General features: G+C 40.1%; 1 protein-coding gene across 6 annotated transcripts in view; it reads left to right on the top strand.

The window, feature by feature from the left end:
* Window positions 1-27,769, top strand: part of MACROD2 (mono-ADP ribosylhydrolase 2) — a 2,173,823-nt gene that overhangs the window by 2,031,907 nt on the left and 114,147 nt on the right. For 4 of the 6 annotated variants that reach the window (XM_051846213.2, XM_051846214.2, XM_051846215.2 and 1 more), the window contains 2 exons: window positions 16,194-16,304; window positions 23,181-23,249. In XM_051846213.2, the coding sequence (XP_051702173.1) occupies window positions 16,194-16,304; window positions 23,181-23,249 (180 nt within the window). The remainder of the gene's footprint in view (window positions 1-16,193; window positions 16,305-23,180; window positions 23,250-27,769) is intronic. The other 2 variants (XM_008256366.4, XM_070052107.1) reach the window with 1 other exon arrangement.

Below are 27,769 nucleotides of genomic sequence, written 5' to 3' on the forward strand. Positions count from 1 at the left end.
AGAATTTGATAAAATACAACAACCTTTCATGAGGAAAACTTTAAGCAAATGAGGTATAGATAGAACATTCCTTAACACAACCAAAGCAATTTATGACAAACCACAACCAGTGTCCTATTGAATGGAGAATAGTTGGAAGCATTCCTACTGAGATCCAGAACCAGACAAAGGATGCTCACTCTCACCATTGCAATTCAGAACAGTTCTGGACATTTTAGACAGAGCCATTAGGCAAGAAATAGAAATCAAAAGGGTACAAATTAAGAAGGAGGAAGTCAAATTATCCCTATTTGCAGATGACAGGATTCTATATATGGGGGATCTAAAAGACTCTGCAAAGAGACTTTTGTAACTCAAAGAAGAATTTGGTAAAGTAGCAGGATATAAAGTCAAATCACAAAAATCAACAGCCTTTGTATACACAGACAAGTCAAGGCTGAGATTGAGCTTCTAAGATCAATCCCATTCACAATAGCTAAAAAAAAAATCAGATACCTTGGAATAAATTTAACCAAAGACGTCAAAGATCTCTACAATGAGAATTACAATACTTTAAAGAAAGAAATAGAAGAAGATACAAAAAAAAATTGGAAAAATCCTCTATGATCATGGATTGGAAGAATCAATATCATCAAAATGTATATTCTTCCAAAAGCAATTTACAGATTCAATGAGACACCAATCAAAATGCCAAGTAATTCTTCTCAGATCTAGAAAAAATGATGTTGAAATTCACATGGAGGCGCAAGAGACCTCAAATAGCTAAAGCAATTATATACAACAAAAACAAAGCCAGAGGCATCACAATACCAGATTTCAAGACATAAAACATGGCAGTTATAATCAAAACAGCCTGGTACTGGTACATAAACAGATAGAGCAATGGAACAGAATAGAAACACCAGAAATCAACCCAAACATCTACAACCAACTTATATTTGACAAGGGAGCTAAAACCAAACCATGGAGCAAGGACAGTCTCTTCAACAAATGGTGCTAGGAAAACTGGATTTCCACATGCAGAAGTATGAAGCAAGGCCTCTACCTTATACCTTAGACAAAAATCCAGTTAACATTGATTGAAGATCTAAATCTACAACCTGACACCATCAAAGTAATTGAGAACATTGGTGAAACCGTGCAAGACATTGGCATACGCAAAGAGTTTTTGAGAAAGATCCCAGAGGCACAGGCAGTCAAAGCCAAAATTAATAATTGGGATTATTTCAAATTGAGAAGCTTCTGTACAGCAAAAGAAACAGTCAGGAAAGTGAAGAGGCAACTGACAGAATGGTAGAAACTATTTGCAAACTATGCAACTGATAAAGGATTAATAACCAGAGTCTACAAAGATATCAAGAAACTCCACAACAACAAAACAAACAACACACATAAGAGATGGGCCAAGGACCTAAATAGACATTTTTCAAAGGAAGAAATACAAATAGCCAATAGACACATGAAAAAAAAAATGTTCAGGATCACTAGCCAGCAGGGAAATGCAAATCAAAACCACAATGAGGTTTCATCTCACCCCAGTTACAATGGCTGTCATACGGAAATCAACAAATAACAAAATGCTGGTAAGGATGTGGGGAAAAAGGTACCCTAATCCACTGTTGGTGGGAATGAAAACTGTAAAGTCATTATGGAAGACAGTATGTAAATACCTCAAAACTCTGAATATAGACCTACAAAATGATCCAGCCATCTGTCTCCTGGGAATTTACCCAAGGGAAATGAAGTCAGTAAATAAAAGAGCTATCTGCACCTATGTGTTTATTGCAGCTCAGTTCACAATAGCTAAGACATGAAGTCAACCTAAATGCCCATCACCTGAAGACTGGATAAAGAAATTATGGGATATACGCTATGGAATACTAGATAGCAGGGAAAATGAGTGAAATCCAGTCATTTGCAACAAAATGGATGAATCTGGACAACATTATATTTAGTGAAATAAGCCAGTCCCAAAGGGACAAGTAAAATATAGTCTCCCTGATCTGTGAGAGCTATTAGAGCACCTAAAATGAAATCTATAGAGGTGAAATTGACACTTTGAGAAGGGATGGTTGGAGCTGCTCTTGTCTTGACTATTGAGGAACAGTTTCAGGTTTTTTTTGTTTTGTTTTTGTTTTGTTTCGTTCTCTTCAAACTATTTGTTGAACTCTTTAACATAAAGTTAATCCTATGTATATACTCAATTGAGGATGGATCTCAGTAAAAAATAAGCATGATAGTAAGAGGGAGGAATAAGTTTGTAATTGTAAATCTGTATAGTTCTGCATACATTCCTACTTCTAATAGTAGAGTTTAAAAACTTGTCATGGGTCACCACATCCCATTAAGCCTGATGATAAAAATGCCATCTTAATTGTTAAAGTGATCATATTAAGTGTTAAAATGAATATACAGATAGAATTAAGTGTTAAAGTTATCATATAAATAGGATCAATTGTCTGGTAATAATAATAGAATTAAAAAGGATAGAATGTTTCAACGTGGGAAGTAGTCCACACATCAGACTCATAGACTGACAATTGCTTTAAGTAACACTCCGACCTCAGAATCAGCCCTTAAGTATTCCTGGTCTGGCTGAGAAGCCCATGAGAGCATTTCAGGCATAGAAAGACAAGACACTTTGGCAAAAAATGTTCTACATGAAAGATCTCTGTGAGTGAGACCCCAGTGTAAAGAAGTGACCATCAAAGAGGATGTACTTTGAAGGGAGGAGAGAACTTCTACTTTGCTTATGGCCTTGTCTAAATATTGACAGAGTTTGTATACTCAAAAGGCTTCCATAGCCTAGGCAGCTCATGTCAAGAGCCTTCAGTGATCACTGACATCATACATGAGTGTTAATTGTTAAAGAACAGGAATCACTGTGCACTAACTCCCCTTGCAAAACTTCTGCCCTCAATGAGCTGTATTATGAGAGTTCACTGTACAACTAGTTCTCAGTTTTTTCTGTGTGTGCATTTGTGTGCAAATTATTGAACTCTTTAATTAGTAAAGAGTTGATCTTCTGTGTACAAACAAAATTGAAAATGAATCTTAATGGAGAATGGGATTATGAAGGGGAGAGGGAGGAGGAGGAAGGGTGGGAGTGTGGGTGGGAAGGTAGGTATGGTGGGAAGAATAACTATATTCCTAAAGTTGTACTTATAAATTTTGTATTCCTTAAAAATTTTAAAAAACATAAATCATTTTAATTGTTTGAGGAGCCACATTGCAAAAGAGGAACAAATGAAATTAATATTAACTGTGTTTTGTATAGCATGCAGTATATCCAAAATACTATCATTTTAACATGTAATCAACATTAAAATTATTAATGAAGTGTTTTACATATTTTTTCACACTCTTTGAAAGTGCTCAATAACCATGTGACAAGTGGGTAATGGCTACTAGATAACACATCAGGAACACTGCCGAAAGGACAGAGCCTGGTAGAGATTTGATGCTCAATAGATGTTTGCTCAATGACAAAGGTCTCAGTTTGGCAGTGCTGGCTCTCAAGACTGGAGCTGGGTGCTTACCCTAAGGGTACCCACAGTCATCTCTGCTTCCCCCAACAAAGTGTTTATTGTATTTAACTGGGGCTGTGTGTTTGCTTATATTTCTTCCCAGTAAGCTTCTGGGGGATGGGGAAACTGAGCTTCTCCACTTTGCTCATTCCTATGTCTGCAGCTCCCAACACAGTTCTCAAAACAGAGGAAACCTCTGCAAAAAATGTTATTAAATGATAAATAAATTTTAAGATAAAGTAATTTAATTGAGTTAAAAGGTAAAATTTTTTATGTTGATTTTATGGAAAGTCTAACATTTTTTTTCTTTCTAAGAAATATTGCTGTAGCCTCAAGGGATTACTTAATATATGGCTACAGAGATTCAGAAGTTAGAAAATGAGCAATGCAATAATGATCTAAGACGGGCTGTTCATAGCTACTTGTATTTAATCAATGAAAATAAATGATATACCTTTTTTAAAAAGATTTATTTATTTATTTGAAAGTCAGAGTTACACAGAGATAGAGGAGAGGCAGAGAGAGAAAGAGAGAGAGAAAGAGAGAGAGAGAGAAAGAGAGAGAGAGAGGTCTTCCATTCGCTGGTTCACTCCCCAATTGGCCACAATGGCTCAAGCTGTGGCAATCCAAAGCCAGGAGCCAGGAGCTTCTTCCAAGTCTCCCATGTGTGTGCAGGGGCACAAGGACTTGGGCCATCTTCTACTACTTTCCCAGGCCATAGCAGAGAGCTGGATCAGAAGTGGAGCAGCAGGGACTCAAACCCGTGCCCATATGGGATGCTGGCACTGTATAAGGTGGCTTTACCTATCATGCCACAGCACCAGTCCCAGTGATATACTTTACAGTCTTGCTAGTTTATACCCTACTATCTTAACCAATGTTTCTCAAAGCCTGATACTCAGACAACAGCAAGAACATCAACGGGGCACGTTAACAGATGTCAGTGTGCAGGCCCTGTCCTACTCTACTGAGTAAGAAGTCTCCAAACGGTATTGTAACAACACAGTACAATGCGCAGTTTAGTTTACAAGCTACGATTCCTAATAGAGTAGCTTCCTAGTCATTCTTTTAGAAGAAAAGCATAAGATTCCAGGAAACCAACTTCTTGAGCCTAAAACTCCATACAAACAAAGCAATTGCTCTACTTCCTAAATGTGTATAGTTTCTCCACTTGCAAATTACTATTTATGTGAAATAAAGGCAATAATATGTTGAAATTTATTTAGTAAGCATTTGGTGAAACAAAGTCATTCTTACAATTTTATTTTGAATTGTGATAAAATGCAAATGGAGAGCACTCCTTTTTTTTAAATTATTACTTACTGGCCAGTTTTGGTGGTTGCTGAGTTTTCTCATCTACAGCATTATCATTCAGATGAGGGCACATTATTATGAAAAATTCATAGTGAATCATAGGAAGTCCTCACTTTGGGTTGTTTTCAACCTATACTTCACATCCCAAATCAGCATCTTAAAATTTTTAGTTTCACCACTTAACATAGCATATTTCTATATGAAAAGAACACACATTTTAAAGGAAGAAAATTGTAAAAATATGAAAGGAAGCTTTTTAATTCCCATTTTAACATGGGGCTACACACGATCTCAGATGCTCATGAACATTTTTCAGCCATACATTGGAGAAGGAATAAGCTAGGCTATGTGGAAAGTAAGGGACTTCCTCTATTGGAGTTACCCCAGAGGGACGCTGCCTTCACACATGAACATCTTCAAATGGTGTCTGCACAAAGAGCAGGTGGACAACATCAGGTGGAGAACTGAGGGACTTACATAATTCCTCACGTCATTCAGCTCAAATGACCAACATTTATTCAGACCTACATGTATAAGATCAAGTTTTTTTATTTTTTTTCTTGGGATAATCATCTCTACCCTCAGTCTCAGCTCACACAAGCAGATATGGCTCATGAACCTTTTCTGGCTTTCTGTATTTGTTAACTCCTAAAGAGAAAGACTTTTCCAAACAGTCTAATATATTCCCTCTGCAGCATCTTGAACTCTGTAGGTACCCAACAAACATTAATTGATGACAAAGATACTTAACGGCTTTTGAATTTATTCATGGGATGATTTTTCTATTTAGAGAACTTCTTTATATACTTTCCATTCTTCAGCAAAAAAAAAATAAATAAAAACGCATTTCATCTTGCCAGTTCTGTTCTTAACATCTGCACAGAGCACAAAGTATGCCTGTTTTAGACAAATGTGTAGGCATGCTGGTTATCTTGATTCGAGAATATAAATGACAATGCAGAGAAATGTAGTTTTTAGAGGGAAATTTAACCTCAAGGCTTAATGTTAATGGAAAAACACAACTTTTGGTTTGTTAAAGAGAGATGTAGAAAGAATCATATCATAATGCTATTATGAGAACCTCACTTTGGTCATACTTTTCCAAGCTATGGGATAAACACTATGTTATGTGCATACCTAAGAACTGATGTGATTTATAGTCAATTCACCAGCATAGATCAAGTAGTAGAATTACCATTAAGTGTCAGCATGATTGATTTCTGATCTCAGCTGCACCATGAAGTCATTGGAAGACTTCGGGAAGTTGCTTAATTCCAATTTGTTGGTTTCTTTAAAAAAAAAAAAAAACCCACATTAATATATTTCTTATTATTGCTGATCCTTAATGGTTATTGATTATATAGAGTGTGCTTTGTATCTCTGCAAGGCGCTGCAACTTCCCCAGGGAAGCCTATATTAATGAACAGCATTTGTTAAGTACTTGGAAATCTTGGATTAAAAACTAACCATATCAGAGTAAAAGTATTTGTATTAGCATACCATATGGGAGAACCATATGTAATCTATTAAGAGAGTATGTCTGCTATTGAGAATAGATCTCTGGTGCATTGACTTGTGCTATTTTTATACTAAGACATGCCACAGTAAGTTAGGTATGCCAGGGCCATACCTTCAATGCTGAAGTGCCATGGAGTGCAATCCTGCAGTAGATATTTGTTGAGCCCATTACTGAACACTTGGCAATTCATTTGCCATTCATACAAAATCTATGCAGAGGAAAATTGCATACTATGGTTTCATTTGCTACTTCTGCTTAAACCCAGGTCACAACGTAGGTCTCCCTCAACAGACACAGATTCTTTGGAACTAACAGTTTCTTTTTCTTTTCTCCTTCTACATAGTTACTCTTTTGAGAAATGCTCATAAACAGGTGGGGCCGAGATGGTTTTCTGCTCTGCCCTATAACTGAAGAGCGGCCTGTTGGTCTGACACCACTTCTGTGAATAGTTGTAATACTTTGAGTGTATTTGTGGTAGAACTTGTACTGGCAGCAAAGAGATCGCTGCTTAGTATTTCCCTTACTGGTTATGGATGCCCCTTTCCCAGAAGGTTTTGAGTCATTATTCAGGAGAACTGTGTTGTCACACAAAATCTCTACTGGCCTGAGAAATGGATCCCTTCTCTCAGTGAACTGTTGCACTGACAATACAATATGGTGATAGACAAGTTATAACAGCGGCCTGGACTCTTAGAACTGGACCATCTTCCTTGAAAAATTCTGCCCTACACTATGTATGGACAACTTATCTCATAAGTAACTCCAAGATCTTAAAATAGAAGATAATTTTTCCTGATTAATTTGTGAACTAGCCAAGCAAGTCCAGATAAGGCAGGAGCATATCTCATTAATTCCTAAGTGCCTATTAAACACCTGCCATGAACTCATTCCAAGTACTCAGGAGACATCAGTTAAGGAAGCAACAATCTTGCCTCGGAGGAGTTTCTATTGAGTGTGGGACAGGTACACATGAATGTGAGCATACTATCTTCATATTATTAAAAGATGATGGGTGATTGAAAAAAGAGAAGTATATCTGGATAAGAAAGACTGTATGGGAGTGACAAGATGTTGCAATTTTAAATGGAATTTTCAGCACAGATTTCTTTGGAAAGGGCACATTTGTGCAAAAACGTCAAGAACCTGGGTCTAAAGTACTTTGGGCAGGGAGATCAGGCCATACAAGGCTACCTAAGGAACATTACAGTGGCCAGCATGGCTGGAGTCAAGTGATCAGAGTTGACACTAGATGGGAGTGAGGACAGAAAAACAATCAGTATCCCCACCACAGAGGGCTCACTGCCCTAAGAGTACTTACATCATGAATCAGACTGTCATCTTAGGTGGCACGTGGGCCTTGAGGACAAGCACTGAATCAGAAAGACGCATTGGGAAACCATTTCCCAGCAACAGAGAGCACTACTTGTGCATCCTCTGTTCCACCACATTCAATTTTTAGGGACCATCATTTGAGACTGAAGAGACACGCAGTTCTTAAACTAATATTCAATGTCACGAAATTCAAGCAGAAGCTCAGGTAGACATCATACCTTTCCTACATAGAGAACAGACGTATGTGTAGTTCAAGGAAAAAATAAAATTTACTGTCTAGAGAGACAATCAAGTGTCCTTCTTAATCCCTTAGCTAGTGTTTATGGAACACAGAACAGATATTGGGCACCACGCTAGGTGCTATAGGCACTTCTGGAACAACAAGTGGCATCTCTCTGTGTCCAAAGAAGTTAAAATTTTGTTATTGCAGCTGAGGAAAAGTCACAGGAAATCTGCAAGCCAAGAAAGAGAATCCTCAGGTGTTGGCGTCAACTGGACTAGGGTTTAAGTCCCAGCTGTGCTACTAACTTCAGGAAAGTGACCTGATTCCCACAACTTTCATTTCTGCATCCTTCAAAGTGGAGATGAAAGTCTCACTTAGTAGGACTGTGTGGGATTCGTGGGTACCTGTGTGGCACAGAAGCACATTAAATGCCTGGGGGGAGGAAAGGAGGCACCTAGTGAGTGGCAGCTACTACTCTTTTAAGGTGCTGAGTGCTCTACTGGGCAAATTTATCTGCACTGAAAGAGGCATGGGGGCCTTTTCATTAAAAATAATAAAGCAGCCAACTTGGAAGCTTTTCTAAGAGTAAACTATTAAAATAAAGCAATCAGCTGATGATGCCACAAGAAAAAAAGAAAAAGGAAAGTTAAAGGCTCAGAACTAACCTTCCCTCCACTTTTCCTGCTTTTCCTTCTCTCCTTCCTGGAGCCACCAAGTAGGGCTGAACAAGATGTGCATTCACAGTGAAGTGTGGCGGAATGGGTACAGACACTCAGTCTCCAGCTTCCACAGAGTCAGGTGGGCGTCTTGGTGTCACTGTAGGAAAAAGAAACATGACAACTAAAGGCACTGTGTGCTTCTAGATTTCTTTGAAGGACAGGGTAAAACTTGAGTCTGGTTTAAATAGTAGGAAGATAATCTGTAATCTCCTGATCCAGATGTTGGCATGTGGTTATGGATGAGTTTCCTTGTTTGTAGAAAATATACACTCAGGTATTCACAGGTCATGTGATTATGTCTGCAACGTACTGTCAAATGGTTCAGGTTGAAATAATTCTTTTATAGTTCCTGCACTTTTTATTGTTTAAAATTATTCTAATGTAAGACATTTGTCTTTAGAGGTAGGAAAAAACAGTTTGCAGCTGTAGCATTGCATGCACCTGATTTGAAATGTTAGAGGGTTTGATTATTGGTACTCTTTGTGCTCCATGTTAATCAGCGCGTCTATCTGGGATTATACCTTAGTGCTTTGCCTCCTCTTATTGTCCTAACTTTATTTTTTAAACTGTTATTGTACATGTATATGGGGTACAATGCAACACTTCAATACATTTAGGCAATGTGTAATGATTAAATCTGGGTTTAGCTTTTCCATTTCCTTAAATTTTTTTCATTTATTTTTTAAAGATTTTTTTGGAAAGACAGAGCTTAGAAGAGACAGAGAGAAAGACAGGCGTGAGAGAGGGGCGTTCTTCCATCCCCTGGTTCACTCCCTAAATGTCTGCAAAGTCCAGGGCTACCCCAGCATGAAGCCAGGGCCCAGGAACTCCATCCAGGTCTCCCACATGGGTGCAGTGGGTAGGCCATCATCTTCTGCCTTCCCAGGTACATTAGCAGGAAACTGAAAGACAAGCAGAACAGCCAGGACTTGAATTGGCACTCTAATACGGGATGCCAGCATCACCAGCAGCAACTTAACCTGCTACTCCACAGTGTCAGCCCCCCAATTATTTTATTAACATAATAATAGTAACTATTTCTAGGGACACATACAATGTGATATTTGAATTTTAGTATACGATGTGTACCAATCGAATCAGGGTACTCAGCATTTCCATCTCCTGTCATTATGTATTTTTGGAGTCTTTGAGCTCCTCTTTTCTAATGATTCATAAAATCTATAATAGGTTATTATCAGGCCGGCGCCGCGGCTCACTAGGCTAATCCTCCACCTAGCGGCGCCGGCACACCGGGTTATAGTCCCGGTTGGGGCACCGGATTCTGTCCCGGTTGCCCCTCTCCCAGGCCAGCTCTCTGCTGTGGCCAGGGAGTGCAGTGGAGGATGGCCCAGGTGCTTGGGCCCTGCACCCCATGGGAGACCAGGAAAATCACCTGGCTCCTGGCTCCTGCCATCGGATCAGCGCGGTGTGCCGGCCGCAGCGCGCCGGCCGCGGCGGCCATTGGAGGGTGAACCAACAGCAAAGGAAGACCTTTCTCTCTGTCTCTCTCTCTCTCACTGTCCACTCTGCCTGTCAAAAAATAAAAATAATAATAATAAAAAAATAAAATATAATAGGTTATTGTCAACTGTGATCATTCCACTGTGCTGTAGAACATCAGAACTTGCTCCTTCCATCACTGTATTTTGGGACCTGTTATCCAACCTCCTTCTGTCTCCCAGCCCCTTACTCTTATCAATTCTCATTTTGTTGTTACTTCCCACATTTTTGGACCCATAATTTACCTATCTTGCCCAGATAACAAATATTAGTTGGTTTTCCATGGAGGCAGTGGTAGGCTATGGCATCAACTGACTGAACTGAAACTGCCAGCCCCTCCCCGCCATCACTTGATGGTTGCACAATCATAAGTAAATTACTTAACATCTCTGTGTTCCAGTTTTCCAATCCATGAAACATGGATTACTAACACTGTTAGGTGGGAAATGGAAACGAGCCTATGTGAGGAAGGGGCCAAAGGAAAACAAAGCACCCGAGGAAAGGAATGCAGCAGCCTCAGAAGCACACCTTGGATGCAGCCCAGCATTTACACTACCAAGTCATGCGCTTACCCCAGTAATTGGGTAGGTGGTCCCAGTGGTTCCCCCCAAGGAAAGCACCCTAGAAGAATCCTCTTTGCCCAGCGCCAACAGGATACCCAATCGATAACATCCAGTAATAAAGCTTTGGGAGGAATTTTACCTATTTCACACCCAGCAAACCCTTTGTTCAGAAGAGAACAGTGGAGGGAAGGAGAAATGGCAAGAAAAACTGGACCCCATTCCATTGTAAACCCCAGTCTGAACACAGTTGTACCCTTAGCTCTCAGCTCTTGGGTCTTAGCTGATCAGGCCTGTCAGGTGTATTGTTTTCATTGAACTTTGTAACCACGCTTTACCTCTGCCTGAATGACTGGCTGCGCTCTCCCTCAGCTCCAGCTGGAGAGGTGCCCATCTGTTCTGGTGGATACTGTACTTCATTCAACCTGGCTACCTTGCTTACCGCTACTTTGACTCCTGTCTGAAATTACTGTCTTAGAGGAAGACAAGAACTTCTATTTCATACATCTCCTGTAACAATATAAACCTCATGGGATTGTTATGACAGTTAAAATTGCTTATCTATCCAAAACACTTCTATACTGAATGGAATAGAGGGAGTATTCAGTAAATGTTTTATTAGCTAAATGAACTAGCTAGCAATAACTAGCATTATTCTGCTGCCCACATAGCTCTGTAGTTAAATAAAACATAAGCATCATTATAAGGATGCCGAGTTTTTAAGAGCAGTCCAATCATATATAAAATAATTTTATTCTTCAAATGAGTGCCTTCTAGAGAATTGTAGAATGTGTAAGTTTAAAATGTAACGGAAAATACAACATTAAAGACTAAACTCCTTATAAGTAAAAGAATGCTAACTTTAAAAAAAACCCTCAAGTCTTCCTGAACTAAAAAATAATAAATAAATATATCAGCTTTATTAGTCAGCTATTGTCATAATAATGCTGTTTAACAAGTTACCCCCAGATGCAGTCTTTCTCATTCAGATCTGCAAGTTGACTGTGGCTCAGCTGAGGTAGGCTGGGCTCAGCTGGGCTGTTCCATTCCTATTTTTTTTTTAAGATTTATTTATTTATATGAAAGGTAGAGTTACAGAGAGGGATAGAGAGAGAGAGAGAGAGAGAGAAATCTTCCATCCACTGATTCACTCCCCAGATGGCCACAATGGCCAGAGCCGGGCCGATCTGAAGCCAGGAGTCAGGAATCAGGTCTCCCATGCAGACAGAGGGTCCTAAGGACTTGGGCCATCTTCTACTGATTTCCCAGGCCATAAGCAGAGAGCTGGATTGGAAGTGGAGCAGCCAGGACTGGAACCGACAACCACATGGGATGCCAGCACTGCAGGCAGCAGCTTTACCTGCTACTCCACAGTGCCAGCCCCTGTTCTATTTCAAGATGTGAGTTACCTGGATATGGCTCTAAACCATAGTTTGGGTTCAAGTCTTCTCCACATATCTCATTCTCCTTAAAGCAGCAGCTATCAGGGCATCTACTTGCCATGGCAAATCTCAGAAGAATAAGGAACAGATCCATTTAAGGAGCACATTTTAACCTTTTGCTCGTATCATGTCACCTAGCATTTCATTGTCCAAATAATGACACAAATCCAAACCCAACATCAATAGGATGCAAATATTTTCTGTCCACAGTGAGAGGACACTAGATCTATGATTCTGTTATAAGAGACTGAAGAATTAAACAAATAATCCAATCTGCAAACCTCTGTATTTAAATTGCCTATACATTGCATCCAAAACGTTTGAGACCTATGTAAGAAAAACTAGAGGGAGGGAACAGGCATTTGGCACAGCAGTGAAGCCACCAGTTGGAACACCTGAATCCCATATCAGACTGTCTGGATTTTAGTCTAAGCTCTATTCCCAGGCCTAGCTTCCTGTTAGTTTCCATGCTGGGAGGCAGCAGGTGATGGCTCTACTAAGCAGATCCCTGCCATGTACGTTAGAGATATGGACTGAGATCTCAATTCCTGGCTTCAACCTGAGCCAGCCTTGATTGCTGGGGGCAAATGGGAAGTAAATTATCAGATGGGAGTTCTCTTCCCCCATTCTCTGCTCAGATAAAAATTAATAAATAAAAATTAAGGGAAAAAAAGAAGTCAGTAGGAGATTGTTTCCCAATTCACTTCCCCTTTTTCTTCCCATCCTCTTGTACAGTTCACAAAAGAAACTGAAAACATCAGGATAGCAATTCGTGGCTAGTGTGTTGAGATTTTGTCCTTGAGAAACTCTCCCAAGTGGAGTTAAACATGAGCCACGTTCTTATCTTAGTCCTACCGATGTTATTACTTCCAACTACATTCACTCTGTAGCAGGAGCCTCCTAATTTTGTTCCCATAAAATTTACAAGATATTGTTACATAAAGTACTTGCTCAACAAATATAAGTTAGGTGAGTGAGAGGCACAGTTTGAACACTAGACAAATGAGAAGGATATAACCAGTTGGCTTCTCTCAAGTCACTGTGCTTTCTGGCATGGGAAACTAAGTGTTATATCACAGTCACCATGAATGCTATGGAAATGTATTCTCTGAAGTAAGTATGGGATCTCAAAAGGTGTATTGGCCATGAGATTTTGACTTCTGTGCAACAGTTTCAAGCTAACAAAATAGCCTGGCATTTCTTGTATCATTTGTTTCACAATGATTTTGTAAACCTTCTAGAATCACTTCTAAAAACCACAAGTTTACATCCCCACTCTACTTAGCTTTTTATTGTTTATGTGCTTCCTGTGAAGGTAGCTAGACAGATAAGGCTGATAAAAAGAAACCTGTGATTATCAACTACTTAAGGGAGCTGTGTAATGTGACCTTTTTTTTCCTACCAGTGGAAACCCACTGTTCCTCTAAGAAGTCACCCATTTGAGTCATTTTCAATGGATGGAAAGTTAAAAGCCACCAAAATGCCCTTCTAAAAGCGAGGGAAATGAATGCTAATCTAATTGCCCAAGAATGCATATGCTTGGCTTTGAAAGCATGACTTCTACATTGGTTCCCCCTGCTGGATTTGAGGATGCAGTGTCTTGGAAATTTATGAAAACGATCCACTTGAACCTTGCATCCGAGGGCATGTTACTCAAATGGCAAATCCAGCATTCTTCTAGAAGGCATTTATGCCACGATAAACATGCCAAACGCTGCTTGAGTTTGCTTCCCAAGGGCAGAAAAACTGCAAATAGAGAACTGTGCAGCTAAGAGTTCAAAAGAACAACAAAAGCACACCACAGCTGCCTGTGTCGGGGAGAGGAGTGGCCTGCACGGGGACTGAGGGTGAAAATCCAAGAGCAGTAGATGAGGTAAAGTGCCAGACCAGTTGTTGATATTAGAAGCTTGGATTTGAAGTCTGACCGTGAATTTCCTTTATGTGCATTTAAAACTGCAGGAACCAATCTCTCACATTCCTGGACTTAATTGCTCTTCTTCTTATCTTCCCCTCTTCATAACAGAGCTATCTCCACTCGGTAACAGAGGTGGTAACCAGACTCATTGTAAAGGCAGCCTGTCACCTGAACACTTCTGAATTATAAGATTCAAAATCTGAATTATAAGATCTGTCTGGGGAGACAGAAACGCTGGCAGATTTCTCCCAAGGAAGGGAGGAAATAGTGGTGAAGCTTTGGGTGTATGCTCCTGCACCAATTTGGCCTCATTAAGGGAGCAGAACAGCTGCGAAGACTACGTCCCTTGTAGATGAAAAGCCATCCCCATCCCCACAGGGAGCACCAGAAGTGAAACCAAGTCACATAATTATATGCCGTTTAGAACCTTCGACTCCTCCCCCACCCCATCCTCAGGAATACATTAAAAATTACACTGTGTCTCCCATATCAAAGGGCACCTTGATGAGCAAATAGAGGGGGGATTCTGCACATTTTTGTGTATTCATTGACTGGAGCCCTCCCCAACTTCAGATCTTCTCTCTATCCCCCCCCTTTCTCTCTCTCTCTCTCTTTCATTTTCCTATTATAAACATTATTTTACCTTCACTGGGTCAAATCCAAGTGTCTTCCCAACCGAAACTCTCTTCCGTGGGTTATTTTTCTGAGCTGCTTGGTAAAATCGCTTCCCCGTTGCTTTGAAGTTCTTCTTTCGGCTTTACTGGTAAAAGCTTCCTCTGGGGAGGACCCTATCCTCTTGCCTCTGCGGTAGGAGCAGGTGGTAGGCCACAGCACTTAAGTGTAACAAGGCTAAGTGATTTGGGCTTGCTCCTGGGTCAGGAGTTTAAATGGGGTTCAGCTGGAAGATTCTTCTGCTTTCTTGTGGCATTGGCTGAAGTTATCACCCAGCTGCACTCGGCAGGCACCTTGGCTGGGTTGAAAAGTGCAAGAAGGTTTCATCACATGTCTGACCCTCCATGCTTGTTAGCATGGCCCTTCTCTTCCTCACGTGACTCTTTCCAGTTAATGAACTGGCCTGAATTTCTTTAGTTTTGTGTGTGTGTGTGTGTGTGTGTCTGGCTTCTAGAGGGAGGAAGCAGAAGCTGCCAGTCCCCTAAGGGCAGCTTGGAAGTCCCAAAACATCACTTCCATCACATTCCATTGGTCTAAACAAGTCACAGACCCAATCAGAATTCAAACACAAAGGGGAATAGACCGATCTTCTCGAGAAACAAAGGATATGTGACCATCTTTAAACCATATTAATCTGTGCTGATGACTTGTGCTTCTCTGTTCTCAGTATTCAGCTACATGCTTTATGTTTTTATTTCTGTGTCCATACACATATTTACAATTTATTTTCTGGTGTCTTTTTTTTTTTTCGAAGCAAAAAGCAGTTTGCAAACCATCCAGGCAAAGAGTTGTAAACCCATGCCTCTACTTGCCTTTAGAAAGTTGAGCTTTTTCTACAAGTAAAATCCACAGATGTTGTACATATTTTAAAACAAAAGATAATTTTAGATGGTTGCTAGTATATAGCCTTCATTGTAACTGTCCAGCCATTTGTTTGCCACAGAGTCAAATACTATGCCCTAATTTGGACCAACATATTCTGTTCAAGGCCAAGTATTTCATTGCATAGGTATGTTAAACTGTCATGTACAAGTTAAGTGAAAATAGATTTTTTTTGCAACATACTTCAAACAGAAAAATAAAAGGCATAGAAACTCAATCAGCCAAGCTTCTTTGCACAGTCCATGTTACTGAAGTCAAAGGAGAAAAACAGATTGGAATTGAAATCTGTATTGCATTTTGGGAAATGCCAAGCAAGGAGAGAGGCATTACCAGGACTGCTGAGTGAATTTTGTTTACTGCAGTTCGACATTTCATCCAGCAAATCATGTGAGAAGGGACCAGCATAAATGTACCTATTTATGTAGGTAATTTTTCTGTTTCATGCCTCTGATTCATCTCTCTGACTTGCTTTATGGAGAGTCATGCTACATTGGTTACAATTAATTTCAGCGCTGCATATTAGCCATAAAGAGATATTTCATAAATTGACTTGATGTATTTTTTTCCCCTCTGTGGTTTTCTTGAAAGATGAGAACGGTCCCGAGGAAAAGCAAGGTGCGGAGGAAATGGAAGAACAGAGCCAAGAAGCAGGTGGGCTCAGATTTCTTTTGAGGAGTCTCCTAGGCCTCATCCACAGAGGTGAACAATAACTTTACTCACTGCTCTTGTCTGAAAATGCTTATACCTACTCACCAGGTTACCTCCACTCTTCATTCTGGTCTCCAGCTCTGTTAACCACGACGTGAGCGTGCTTCCGGACAGAATGGTACACTCTCATGTCTCATGCACTAAAGCCATTTTACTTCCTGTAACACCGGTTGGCTTGCTGATACTCTAAGAGAAGCAAGCAGTGGTTGGAAGTGCCTCGTCATCTTGGCTGGCTAAGGTCAGGCCAAAACTAGCAGATTGGTTTGAAAAAATGAAATGAAATTGTTCAAAGGAAATGAAGGAGAGGCACGGTGAGTGGAATGTTCTTTGCTGTTTTGCACTGAACTGTGAGGAGTTTTCTGGTTATGTCTCTGCACCTTGCAGGAGATGATGCTATGGAGGCTGGCTACCCGCTACACAGAGCTCTAAGTGAGACTGCGAACCTTCCTGTCATCCCCTCTATTTGCTAAAGGACAGATGTGTCAATTGAACGCCATAGATTCTGCACGGTAGATTATAAATTGAGCATTTTTAAATAAAATAGCACTTAAAGCTCAAAAGAGATGGAAATCATCTTTGATTTATCATCTCTTCCTACCCAATTTTGTACTCAAGCGTGCTCTCCTTTAAAAGGATGATAGGCACAGTCACACAGTTAGCAACGTAACCCCAAAAATAAAAATATCCTTCATCCCCTTGGTTTCTAAGTCATTCTCCCACTCCTAATGAGCCCCATGAAGGGGCCTTTTAGAAATAGTGGGCTCTGTCTAATGTGCGCCAGGCACGTCCTCGACCATATGCTGAACTCTTGGAATTAAACCAAGAAGTACGATAAGTGTTTCACTAAAAACTTCCTACATTAACCTTGGAACTTTTGCTAGGGAACTAGAAAGCTTTTATTATTAACCTGGAAGATGGAATTGAAGAAGGCCAATCAGAGAAAGCACTGAAGCAAGGCAGAGAGGACCTTGTGTACCTGCTACTGGGTCAGCTGGCTCCCTTTACCGAAACACAGTCCTTGTAATGAAATGCATTTCGGATACAGCAAGCTGTTGTTATCCAAACCTCCCCTCCCTGCCCTCGGCCCCAGCCCACACATCATTATGCTCTGTGGAAGATGAGTCTTATGTGAAAAGCTGTCACTGCTTTTACTGTCGGAGGCTGACAAGTATTAGTCAACCAACTGCTGACAGCTGAGGCCGTTCTATGACTGCTGCGGTCTCATGGGTTTTATTCTCTCAATGCTCTAACCCAAGCTGTCTTTTTCAACATAGATTTTTCCCTACCTCTATACATACACATACCCATATTCAAATATACGCTCATACACACTGATGCAAACTGATTTTTCCTGTGCTTTATCTTTTAAAAATTAATCCCTTTTCTCTTAATCAGTTAAGAGCAGATAGGTTTTGGAAGGATTTGCAATCACCTTGCCTATGGGCAGAGGGAGAGAATGTAAGCCCTCTCCTCCACCTCTTGAGAGCATTGTGGGAACCTCTTGATGTAACAGAGAGCCCCGACTACATCCCTGAGTGGTTCCTGTTGCTATTCCAAGTAAACCAGCTGATTAGTATGGAGTCTAGTAGTCACATGTGTTTATGATCTTGGCCCCTGTCAACATGCGTTGTTATGTTCTCTCTGCCTACCCCATAGTCCCCTAATCAGGGTGCAGAGATATACAATTAAATCCCCTTTAACCAGCTGTATTTCTGAAGTAAATGTAACTTGTTTACTGGGCCAGCGTTGTGGCACAGTGGGTTAAGATGCCACTCGCAAAGCTGGCATCCTGTATCAGAGTGCCAGAGCAAGTCCCAGCTGCCACGCCTCTGACTGATCTCCCTGATAATGTGTCTGGGAAAGCAGCAGAGGATGGCACAAGTACTTGGGCCCCTGATACCCAGGTGAGAGACCCAGATGAAGTCTTGGCTCCTGGCTTTGACCTGACCCATCCCTGGATGTCATGGCTGTCTGGGCAGTAAATCAGCAGATGGGAGACTGATCTTTACCTCTCTCACTTCTGTCACGCTCTGTCTCTCCTTCTCTTTCTGCCATGCTGTTTTTCAAATAAATAAATAAATCCTTTTAAAAATCTTCTTTTCATTGAATTATAGCTCTACTTTTGACTATGGATCTCAAAACAGAAGTTTTGATGTGTATGATCAAATCAATTCAAAGTTGTATATATGATTTACTGAGAAGTCATTCAGCAAATACATAACAAGGATGTGTTTTGTGCCAGGTACTGTTCTGGGTGCCATGAATGTAGAAGCAAATAATAAAGGCAACATCCCAGCTTCCCTAAAGTCTATCTTCTAGTGGGAGGAGTCCAACCAATAAGCGAATCAAACAATGATAAAAATTTCAGACCATTATCAGTGTCTTACAGGGAAGTAAGGTAACACAGGAATATCTAGAAGACAACTCTCTGTTGGTTGGATTAGAGGAGGACTCTCCATCAGAGTGATTATTAAATTGAGATTTCCATGATGAGATGATGGAAAAATATTTTAGATAGAGGGAACATATTATGCAAATGCCTTACAACAGACTGGGGGTTAGCATTTTGGAGAAAGGCCAGGGTGATGGGTGCAGGATTAACATGAGGGTAGCATGGTGTCAGATTTGGTAAGATATCATACAGCCAGATAATTTATGGGTAAATAAGATTACTTTTATTAGAGCTACAAAAATGAAGTTAACAGAAAGTTCTAAGTATCAGAGAAACATGACTTAAGTGTTAATAAAGCTCACTTTGCCTGTGAGTGAAAATGGGTCAAAATTTCCCTGATGAACATAATGCAAAAATCCTCCACAAAATATTAGCCAATTGAATCCAACAACACATCAGAAAGATCATTTACCTGGACCAAATTGGATTTATCCCTGGTATGCAGCAGTGGTTCAGCATTCACAAATCAATCAGTGTGGTACATCACATTACCAAATTGAAGAACTCAAAATCTCAATAGAAACAGAGAAGCATTAGATAAAATACAACACCCTTTCATGATGAAAACCTTAAGCAAATTGGGTACAGAAGGAACATTCTTCAACACAATCAAGACAGGTCATGACAAACCCATGGTCAGCATCCTATTGAATGGGGAAAAGCAACAAGCATTCCCACTATGATCTGTAACCAGTCAAGGATGCCCACTCTCACCATTGCTGTTCAATATAGCCCTAGAAGTTTTAACCAGAGCCATTAGGCAAGAAAAATAAAACAAAGGGATACAAATTAGGAAGGAGGAAGTTGAACTATCCCTATGTGCAAATGGCATAATTCTATAAATAGGGGATCCAAAAGACTCCACTAAGAGACTATTGAAATTCATGGAAGAGTTTGGTCAAGTAGCAGGATATAAAGTCAATGTGCAAAAATCAACAGCCTTTGTATATACAGATAATGCCATGCATGAGAAAGAACTCCTAAGATCAATCCCATTCACAGTAGCTACAAAAAAATCAAACACCATCAAATAAATTTAAACAAGGACATCAAAGATTTCTATGATGAGAATTACAAAACATTAAAGAAAGATAGAAAAAGATACAAAAAAATGGAGAAATCTTCCATGTTCATGGACTGGGAGAACCAATATTATCAAAATGTCATACATCAAAAGCAATTTGCATATTCAATGTAATACCAATCAATTACCAAGGACATTCTTCTCAGACATAGAAAACACAATGCTGAAATTCATATAGCAACACAGAAAACCCAGAATAGCTAAAGCAATTTTATATAACACAAACAAAACCAGAGGCATCACAATTCTAGATTTCAAGACAAACTACCAGGCAGTTATAATCAAGACAGCTTGCTATGGCACAAAAACAGATGGATAGACCAATGGGGCAGGATAGAAACTCCAGAAAACAATCCACACATCTATAATCAACTTATCTTTTACAAAGGAGCTAAAACCAATCCCAGGAAGCAAGGACATTCTTTTCAACAAATGGTATTGGGAAAACTGGATCTCCACATGCAGAAGTATGAATCTAGACCCCTACCTAACACCTTCACAAAACTCAACTCAAAGCCGGCGCCATGGCTCAACAGGCTAATCCTCCGCCTTCCGGCGCCGGCACACCGGGTTCTAGTCCTGGTCGGGGCGCCGGATTCTGTCCCGGTTGCCCCTCTTCCAGGCCAGCTCTCTGCTGTGGCCAGGGAGTGCAGTGGAGGATGGCCCAAGTCCTTGGGCCCTGCACCCCATGGGAGACCAGGAGAAGTACCTGGCTCCTGCCATCGGATCAGCGCAGCGCGCTGGCCGCAGCGGCCATTGGAGGGTGAACCAACGGCAAAGGAAGACCTTTCTCTCTGTCTCTCTCTCTCTCACTGCCCACTCTGCCTGACAAAACAAAACAAAACAAAAAAACTCAACTCAAAATGGATCAAAGACCTAAATCCATGACCCAATGCCATCAAATTATTAGGGAACATTGGTGAAACCCTATTAGACATTGGCATCGGCAAAGAGTTCTTGGAAAAGACACCAGAAGCACACGCAATCAAAGACAAAATTGACAAAAGGGATTACATCAAATTGAGAAGCTTCTGAATTGCAAAAGAAACATTCAGCAAAGAGGCAACCAACAAAATGGGAGAAAATATTTGCAAACTATGCAACTGATAAAGGATTAATATCCAGAATCTATAAAAGGCTTAAGAAACTCAACAACAGAAAAACAAATAATCCAGTTAAGAAATGGGCAAAGAACTTAAACAGACATTTTTCAAAAAAGGAAATCCAAATGGCTGACAGACACATGAAAAAATGCTCAGGATCACTAGCCAACAGGGAAATGCAAATCAGAACCACAATGAGGTTTCACCTCACCCCAGTTAGAATGACTTTCATACAGAAATCAACAAACAACAAATGCTGCTGAGGGTGTGCGAAAAAGGGCACCCTAATCCACTCTTGGTGGTAATGTAACCTGGTACAGCCACTGTGGAAGACAGTATGAAGATACCTTGGAAATCTGAATATAGACCTACCATATGACCAGCAATCTTACTCCGAAGAATTTACCCAAAGGAAATGAAATCAGCATATGAAAGAGTTATCTGTACCCCATATTTATTGTAGCTCAATTCACAATAGCTAAGATATAGAATCAACCCAAGCATGCATCAACTGAAGACTGGGTAAAGAAATTATGAGATATTTACACCATGTACTACAGAGTGGTAAAAAAAAAAAATGAAATCCTGTTGTTTGCAACAAAATGGATGCAACTGCAAATGATTATACTCAGTGAAATAAGCCAGTCCCAAGGAAACACATACCATATGTTCTCCCTGATCTGTGGTAACTAATAGAGCACCTAAAAGGTAATCTATAGAAATGAAATTGATACTTGGAGATGTAATGACTTTAAACAACCCTTGTCTCGAATGTTAAGTTTTTTTTATACTATTTGCTGAATTCTGTACTTAGTGTAGAATTAATCTTATTTGTATAAAGTTAATTTAAAATAGACCTTAGTAAAAAATTATAATGGGAATAGGAGAGGGAGGAGGAAGAAGGATGGGAATGCAGGTGGGAGGTGGGTATGGTGGGAAGAATCACTGTGTTCCTAAAGTTGTATTTCTAAAATGCATGAAGTTTGTATACCTTAAATAAAAGGTTTCTGAGGAAAAAAAAAAAAGAAGAAAATGGATCAAAAGAAGCAATGTTAGAAGACTACTGCAGGAAAGCAATGGTGGTAGTTTCTGGAAATGGAGACAGAATGGACTTACATGTGCCACATGCTGGAGACACATCTAGATACCTCCATAACGCTTCCAGTGCCTTCCTTGGAATGGTCCCCTTCTCCCAGGGCCCTGCACTGACAGCCACGGAGCTGCTCCCTGCAGTTTGACAGCTTGGCATAGTGCAGCAGAAGTGCTATGCTAAGAAAAACCCAACTTTTTAAAAACACACACATAAAAACACTTTGTAGAAACTTGCAAGAAATATGATTTCTCTCACAATCTGTTACCCAGAAAAAGAATATACTGTTCTTTCAGAGATGTGGAAGAAGCGAAATGTTATCATAGTAGTTTACATACTACTATCAACAAATACAAGGGTACTTCAAAAAAGTTCCTGGAAAAGTGGAATTTAAAAATTGATTTATTTTGGTGCAAAAATAATTTTTTTAAATCCAGACAGTTTTTTTCATGATACATAATCTCCATGAACTTTCTAAAGGACCCCTCTATGTACAGATTTCAACTTTTTTAAAAGATTTATTTATTCATTTGAAAGGCAGAGTTACAGAGAGGCAGAGAGAGAGAAAGTCTTCCATCTGCTGGTTCACTCCCTAAACAGTACCAATGGCCAGAGCTGGGCTGATCTGAAGCCAGGAGCCAGGAGTTCTTCCAGGTCACCCCTGTGGGTGCAGGGACCTAAGGACTTGGGGGCCATCTTCCACTGCTTTCCCAGGCCATAACAGAGAGCAGGATCAGAAGTGGATCAGCCGGGGCTCAAACCGCCTCCCATATGGGATGCTGGCACTGCAGGAGGCGGCTTTACCTGCTAAGCCACAGCAACAGCCCCAGATATCAATTTTTTTTTGCAAACAACAATGACAACATATTTTTAATTCCATTTTTCTTGAGCTTTTTGAAGTTCCCTTGAAGTATTCTTCACCAAAAATATAGCCTGTGGTCCATGGGTCTCTGTCTTCACTGAAGGTTTCTGTTTTATTATTAAAGGAATCACAAATACGAACTCCTTCAAAAACCATTCTGTGTCTTACAGCATGAAACAGGCTCACTCTTTCTGCAGTGCAGTGGGGAGGGTGGTGTGGGCACAGGAAAGCGTCAGTTGACAGTAGAGTCTGAGGCCTTGTTTCTGTCTCTTACAGATGCTGTCAACACCACCACTGTGCCCAGCCCTGCATCACAGGAAGGAGTTGAAGTCTGCAAAGAACAAGGTATGAGGCTGCTTCCTACCTCTAAAAATCACACACACTTTTTCAAAGAAAACTACTTTAGCTTTGTTTATAGGGGGGTGGGGGTGGGATGGAACAGCCAGCAAATCTAATTGTCTTTAAGCTTCTCTATTTCCACCCCATTCAAATATCCCACCCACTGCATTGTATTCTTGCCTAGCCTTTCTAGAATGTATATATACATTTACATGTGTTCTGCTGAAAAATAAATGTTTATGAAAGAAGAGAATGATCAGACAAATGATGTTTAGGAAAAAGGGTTATTTGAGACAGCACAGAGAGTTGGTTCTGCTATTCCCAGTTAATTATCAGGAGCAAGTTAGGAAGAGCAGTCTGTGAGGACCACCTACCAGAGAGTTTCATCATCTCATAAAGAGATGTTTGAAAGGTATCCTGAAAAGTAAGTCTTTGGCAAAAGCATAATTCTTTATTCAGTAGACAGTTACTAGGAGACAATGTCACTGACACAAGTGTCCCTAGAAGAGGAAATAACTAAAAGAAAAGTTTTACTCTTCTTGGAAGGAAAAGCAATGGAGACATTGATGTGATGCTGTTACAACGTTAAAAGTATATATCTCAAAGAAAATAAAATAGTCCTTTCCTTTCTCCCCATCCCGGTAAACTGTGAAGCCCCACACATCGAGGCATTATTATTTTATGTCTGTCACTGGTAACTACTAAAACTCCTATGAATGACAGAATGGATGGCTATGTTTGTACAGATGGACATCTGATAACTTGTGTAACTTCTTGAAACTTCTAGTTCAACATGTTGAATGCATTTCTTCGATTTGGAATGATTCACAATACATTCCGTTTTCTATTTATATTTGCTTCTCTTTGAATCGGTGTCTAGGAAATCAAAGTGGTCTTGACATTTCAATACTCAGCATTTGCATCATTAGCTCCAGTTTAGATTTCCTGGTCATTTTTGTTTTGTTTTGTTTTGTTTTTAATGAAATGTCCTGTGTGGTGAGGTACTCACCAAGAACTGAGCTACAGAGGGTTGGGGTTTAAATCCTGGCTCTGGAATTCTGGTGACCTTTGACAGGTAATTCAAAGAATTAACGAGGGACAACAGGTAAAGTACACTTCAGCTTTCTCCTCTGTAGAATGGAGACAAGAACAGAATCTATAGAATACTCCGGCACACATGCAGATCCCGCTTCCCGGGAGATGGAGATTAGCACACAAACGTTTATGAGGGAAAGCTCTTGGGATCAAAATCTGTAAGAGAGAGAGAAAAAAAAAAAGTAGAACTGGGTGGAGAGGGAAGCTGAGCTGCAATGCATTCTCAGAAGAAGTCAGTTGACCCTATGGAAGGTTTGAAGATGGTGCGACCTTCACCGAGATGTCCATGGTCAGAGTGAGAGTCAGGCCATTGAAAGCTCCCAGGGATAAGTCGTTTACACACTGGCTGCCCGGGAAAAGGAGGTGAATTTGGGTGAGATGATTCTCTTCTGTTAAGCCAGAAAGGAGTATAGCACCTGAGATAAGAAATTCTTTGTTCTTGAAGGTTCATCCAGGGACCTAACACAGCATCCACTATACTATTGCAATTGGAATAGACCTTTTCATGTTCATTGCCACTTCTCAAATGAATCTCTTGATACCTCTTTTATATTATTAAAATGTATTTGCTTATGTCTTTGGTTCTAAAACCATTTAGTATATATAAAATCTAAGTGATGTGGCAGATTTTTGGCACAGCAGTAAGAGGCTGCTTTGGATGCCAGAATCTCATATTGAAACACTTGGGTTCAAGTCCTGAATCTGTTCTGGATTCCAGGTTCCTGCTCATGCGCACTCTGGCAGCAGGTGATGGCTCAAGTAGTCGGATCCCTGTCCCCCATGCGGGAGACTTGGATTGAGATGCAGGCTCCTGAATTTGGTCTGGTGCAGCGCCAGATGTTGCAGGCATTTGGGGAGCAAATCAGCAGATAGGTGTTCCCTCTCTCCCTCTCTTTCTTTTTCTGCCTTTCAAATAAATAAACAGAAAAAATTAAGAAAATAATATCTGCTATGTGTTTAAACATTGAAATGAAAAGGATTTCATTTATCCACACAGGTTCTGGTAAGAAGCTCTTTGTCAGCTGAGAAAAAGCAAGAGTTATAAACCTGATAGAATCACACTGAAATGACAGGAAATAAAAAATTTGAACATTCCAATCATTTAGTTTGTGATAAAAATTTTAAAGTGTCATGAAGTTGAACGGCTGTGTTTATGAAAAAGGAAAGAGAGATCATCTAATTTGTGTGCTTCAAGCTGAGAGCTTTCCTGTTGTGTTGTTTAGTTGGGCGATATCACACCTTCACACAAACAACCGGCCTAAGAGTTTTCTTGATGCTTTTAGGATCTCACACTATTAATTTCTCTTGTCAGGATCTTTTTAGACAACTTACAGGATTTTTTTATATAAAACTTTTAATGGTGGTAACTCCACCAAGAAATTATATCATGTATTTCAAATGCAATTCCCTCAAAGACTAAATGTGAAGTTTTCAGGATTTTACTTAAATAGTTTATATCCATTAACCTATTTGTTGAAGGAAAAATAAGTGTTTTGAAATTCACATTAGCATGTTATCTAGTTTCAATTAAAAATAGAACATGAAAGATAAGACTTTTGCCTTTTTCTTCCCAACTAGCATGTATTTTTAATTGATTAGTAATTCAAAGATTAGATCAAGTGTCTAATGCTTGTGGGACTGCCCTGTTAACGGATAGATGCATGCCTTTAAAATGGGAAAAAAAAAAAAGGGATTTTTCCATTGAAATCCTCTAAGATTGAGGTCACGATGAGGTTAAAAGGCAGTCAAATGCGTTGAGAATTCATTTCAAATATTCTCCAATATTAGCTTTCATGCAGAAATATCTCTCCTCAGTGACATCAGGGCTTATTTTAGAGCTCTGCAGTAATAAGATCACTTCTATAAATGCTTATTATACTCTCCAGCTAAGTGGCTGAGCGTTTTCGCTGATCAAAGGTCCTCGAGGAGCCCTTGCCATCCTCACTTTGTTGTCGGTCTTTGATCCTGCCCAAGCATCTTCCTAGGTTTTGGAATCACCAACCTTCTGGTCTGGCTTCTTATTCTCATTCCAATAGAATTCCCAAGGATTTTGAGATCCATTCAGTTAACTCCAGCTTTCTTGTTGGTTATCTAGCTTTGCGTTTGTTACAAACTTTGGTTTCCAGAGTACAAGGACTGAAAACAAACAAGTCAAAAATGAGATGGTTAATGTCACTTTGTTTAGAGATAAGAATTTTTTTTAAAAAATTGGACACAGTTATGTGAAACGTGAAGAATTTCCAAAGAAGCGTTATCATCCTGGTGTCTACTGGGCCAGTGATTTTGTACAAAGGTTCTAGACATGTTTCCCACTGGGAACCAAGAACCAGTGCTAAGTGCTTATTCCACAGAAGAACTAACTGTGTGGGCCACTAATAGAAGGAGGTACAATTGAGTGGCTCATGGATCCAGAGCTAGACTGTGATCCACACACTGGAACACCTGCTCCCGGTGAGTCATTTCAGCCATCGGGTTGGGGAGGAGTTGAATTGGGAGGACGAGATTTCAGGAAGAGGAATACTAACGCATAATTCATCCATGTGGTGTGCGTGCCAGGGATGTAGCAACCAGGAATGGACTGAAATTCACCGCAAGGTAAAGCCGGCCTGGGAAAATGTCTGTGGGATGATAGGAGTTCTGAGATTATTCGTAAAATAGAACATTTTACAAATGGTCAAAATAATATCTTAATGCAACTGTGCTTTACACTTTAAATTCTGCATGAGGGTTAAGGCCATTTAAATTACCTAATATACAAGCACTTGAGGGGAACATATAAACAAATGCAACACCCATAGAAATATCAGATAATCTGATTGAAGCTTCTGCCAAGTTATTACCATTATTATTTAAGATGCAGTCAATCTCTTTAAGTCAAGGAGAACTCTATGTTCTGGCTGTTCCAACACTTTCCTTAGTTCACCCTCACCCACAGCCAAGGCTGAGGCACCTTACAGGGGGATTAAAACGTGCTGCTGAAACACATCCTGCTTCATCTGTCTTATTATTTAATCAGTACCTAATTTGAATCTGAAGGTCAACTAGACCAAATCATAGGCTCATTAATATTAAACACAAAATCAATTAATACTCAGGTGCACACCCGGGCTTGTATTCCTCTGGAACTCTGTGTAAGTCACATCATGGTTGTCTGGCATTTGTGAAATGCGATGTCACCGGGCAAAAGATTTCTTAACCCTTAATCAAGTCTCACACGTCCTGGAGGTCAGAATCAATGCAGAAACAGAAGGAAGCTAGAGCGATGGTCAGCCTTGCCATAGACCAGGAGTGAGAGACAAGGTTATGGATGAGGAGGCAGATTCAAGAGTGTGCATGACAGGGGCGTGAGTGCTTCCAGCCATCAGCACTGCTAGTCTGGGTCCGTGGTTTTGGCTAGAATTGTTCTGAACACTGGTTTCCATCCCCTTCCT

This window comes from Oryctolagus cuniculus, chromosome 11 (assembly GCF_964237555.1).
Source record: "Oryctolagus cuniculus chromosome 11, mOryCun1.1, whole genome shotgun sequence".
Lineage (NCBI taxonomy): Eukaryota > Metazoa > Chordata > Mammalia > Lagomorpha > Leporidae > Oryctolagus > Oryctolagus cuniculus.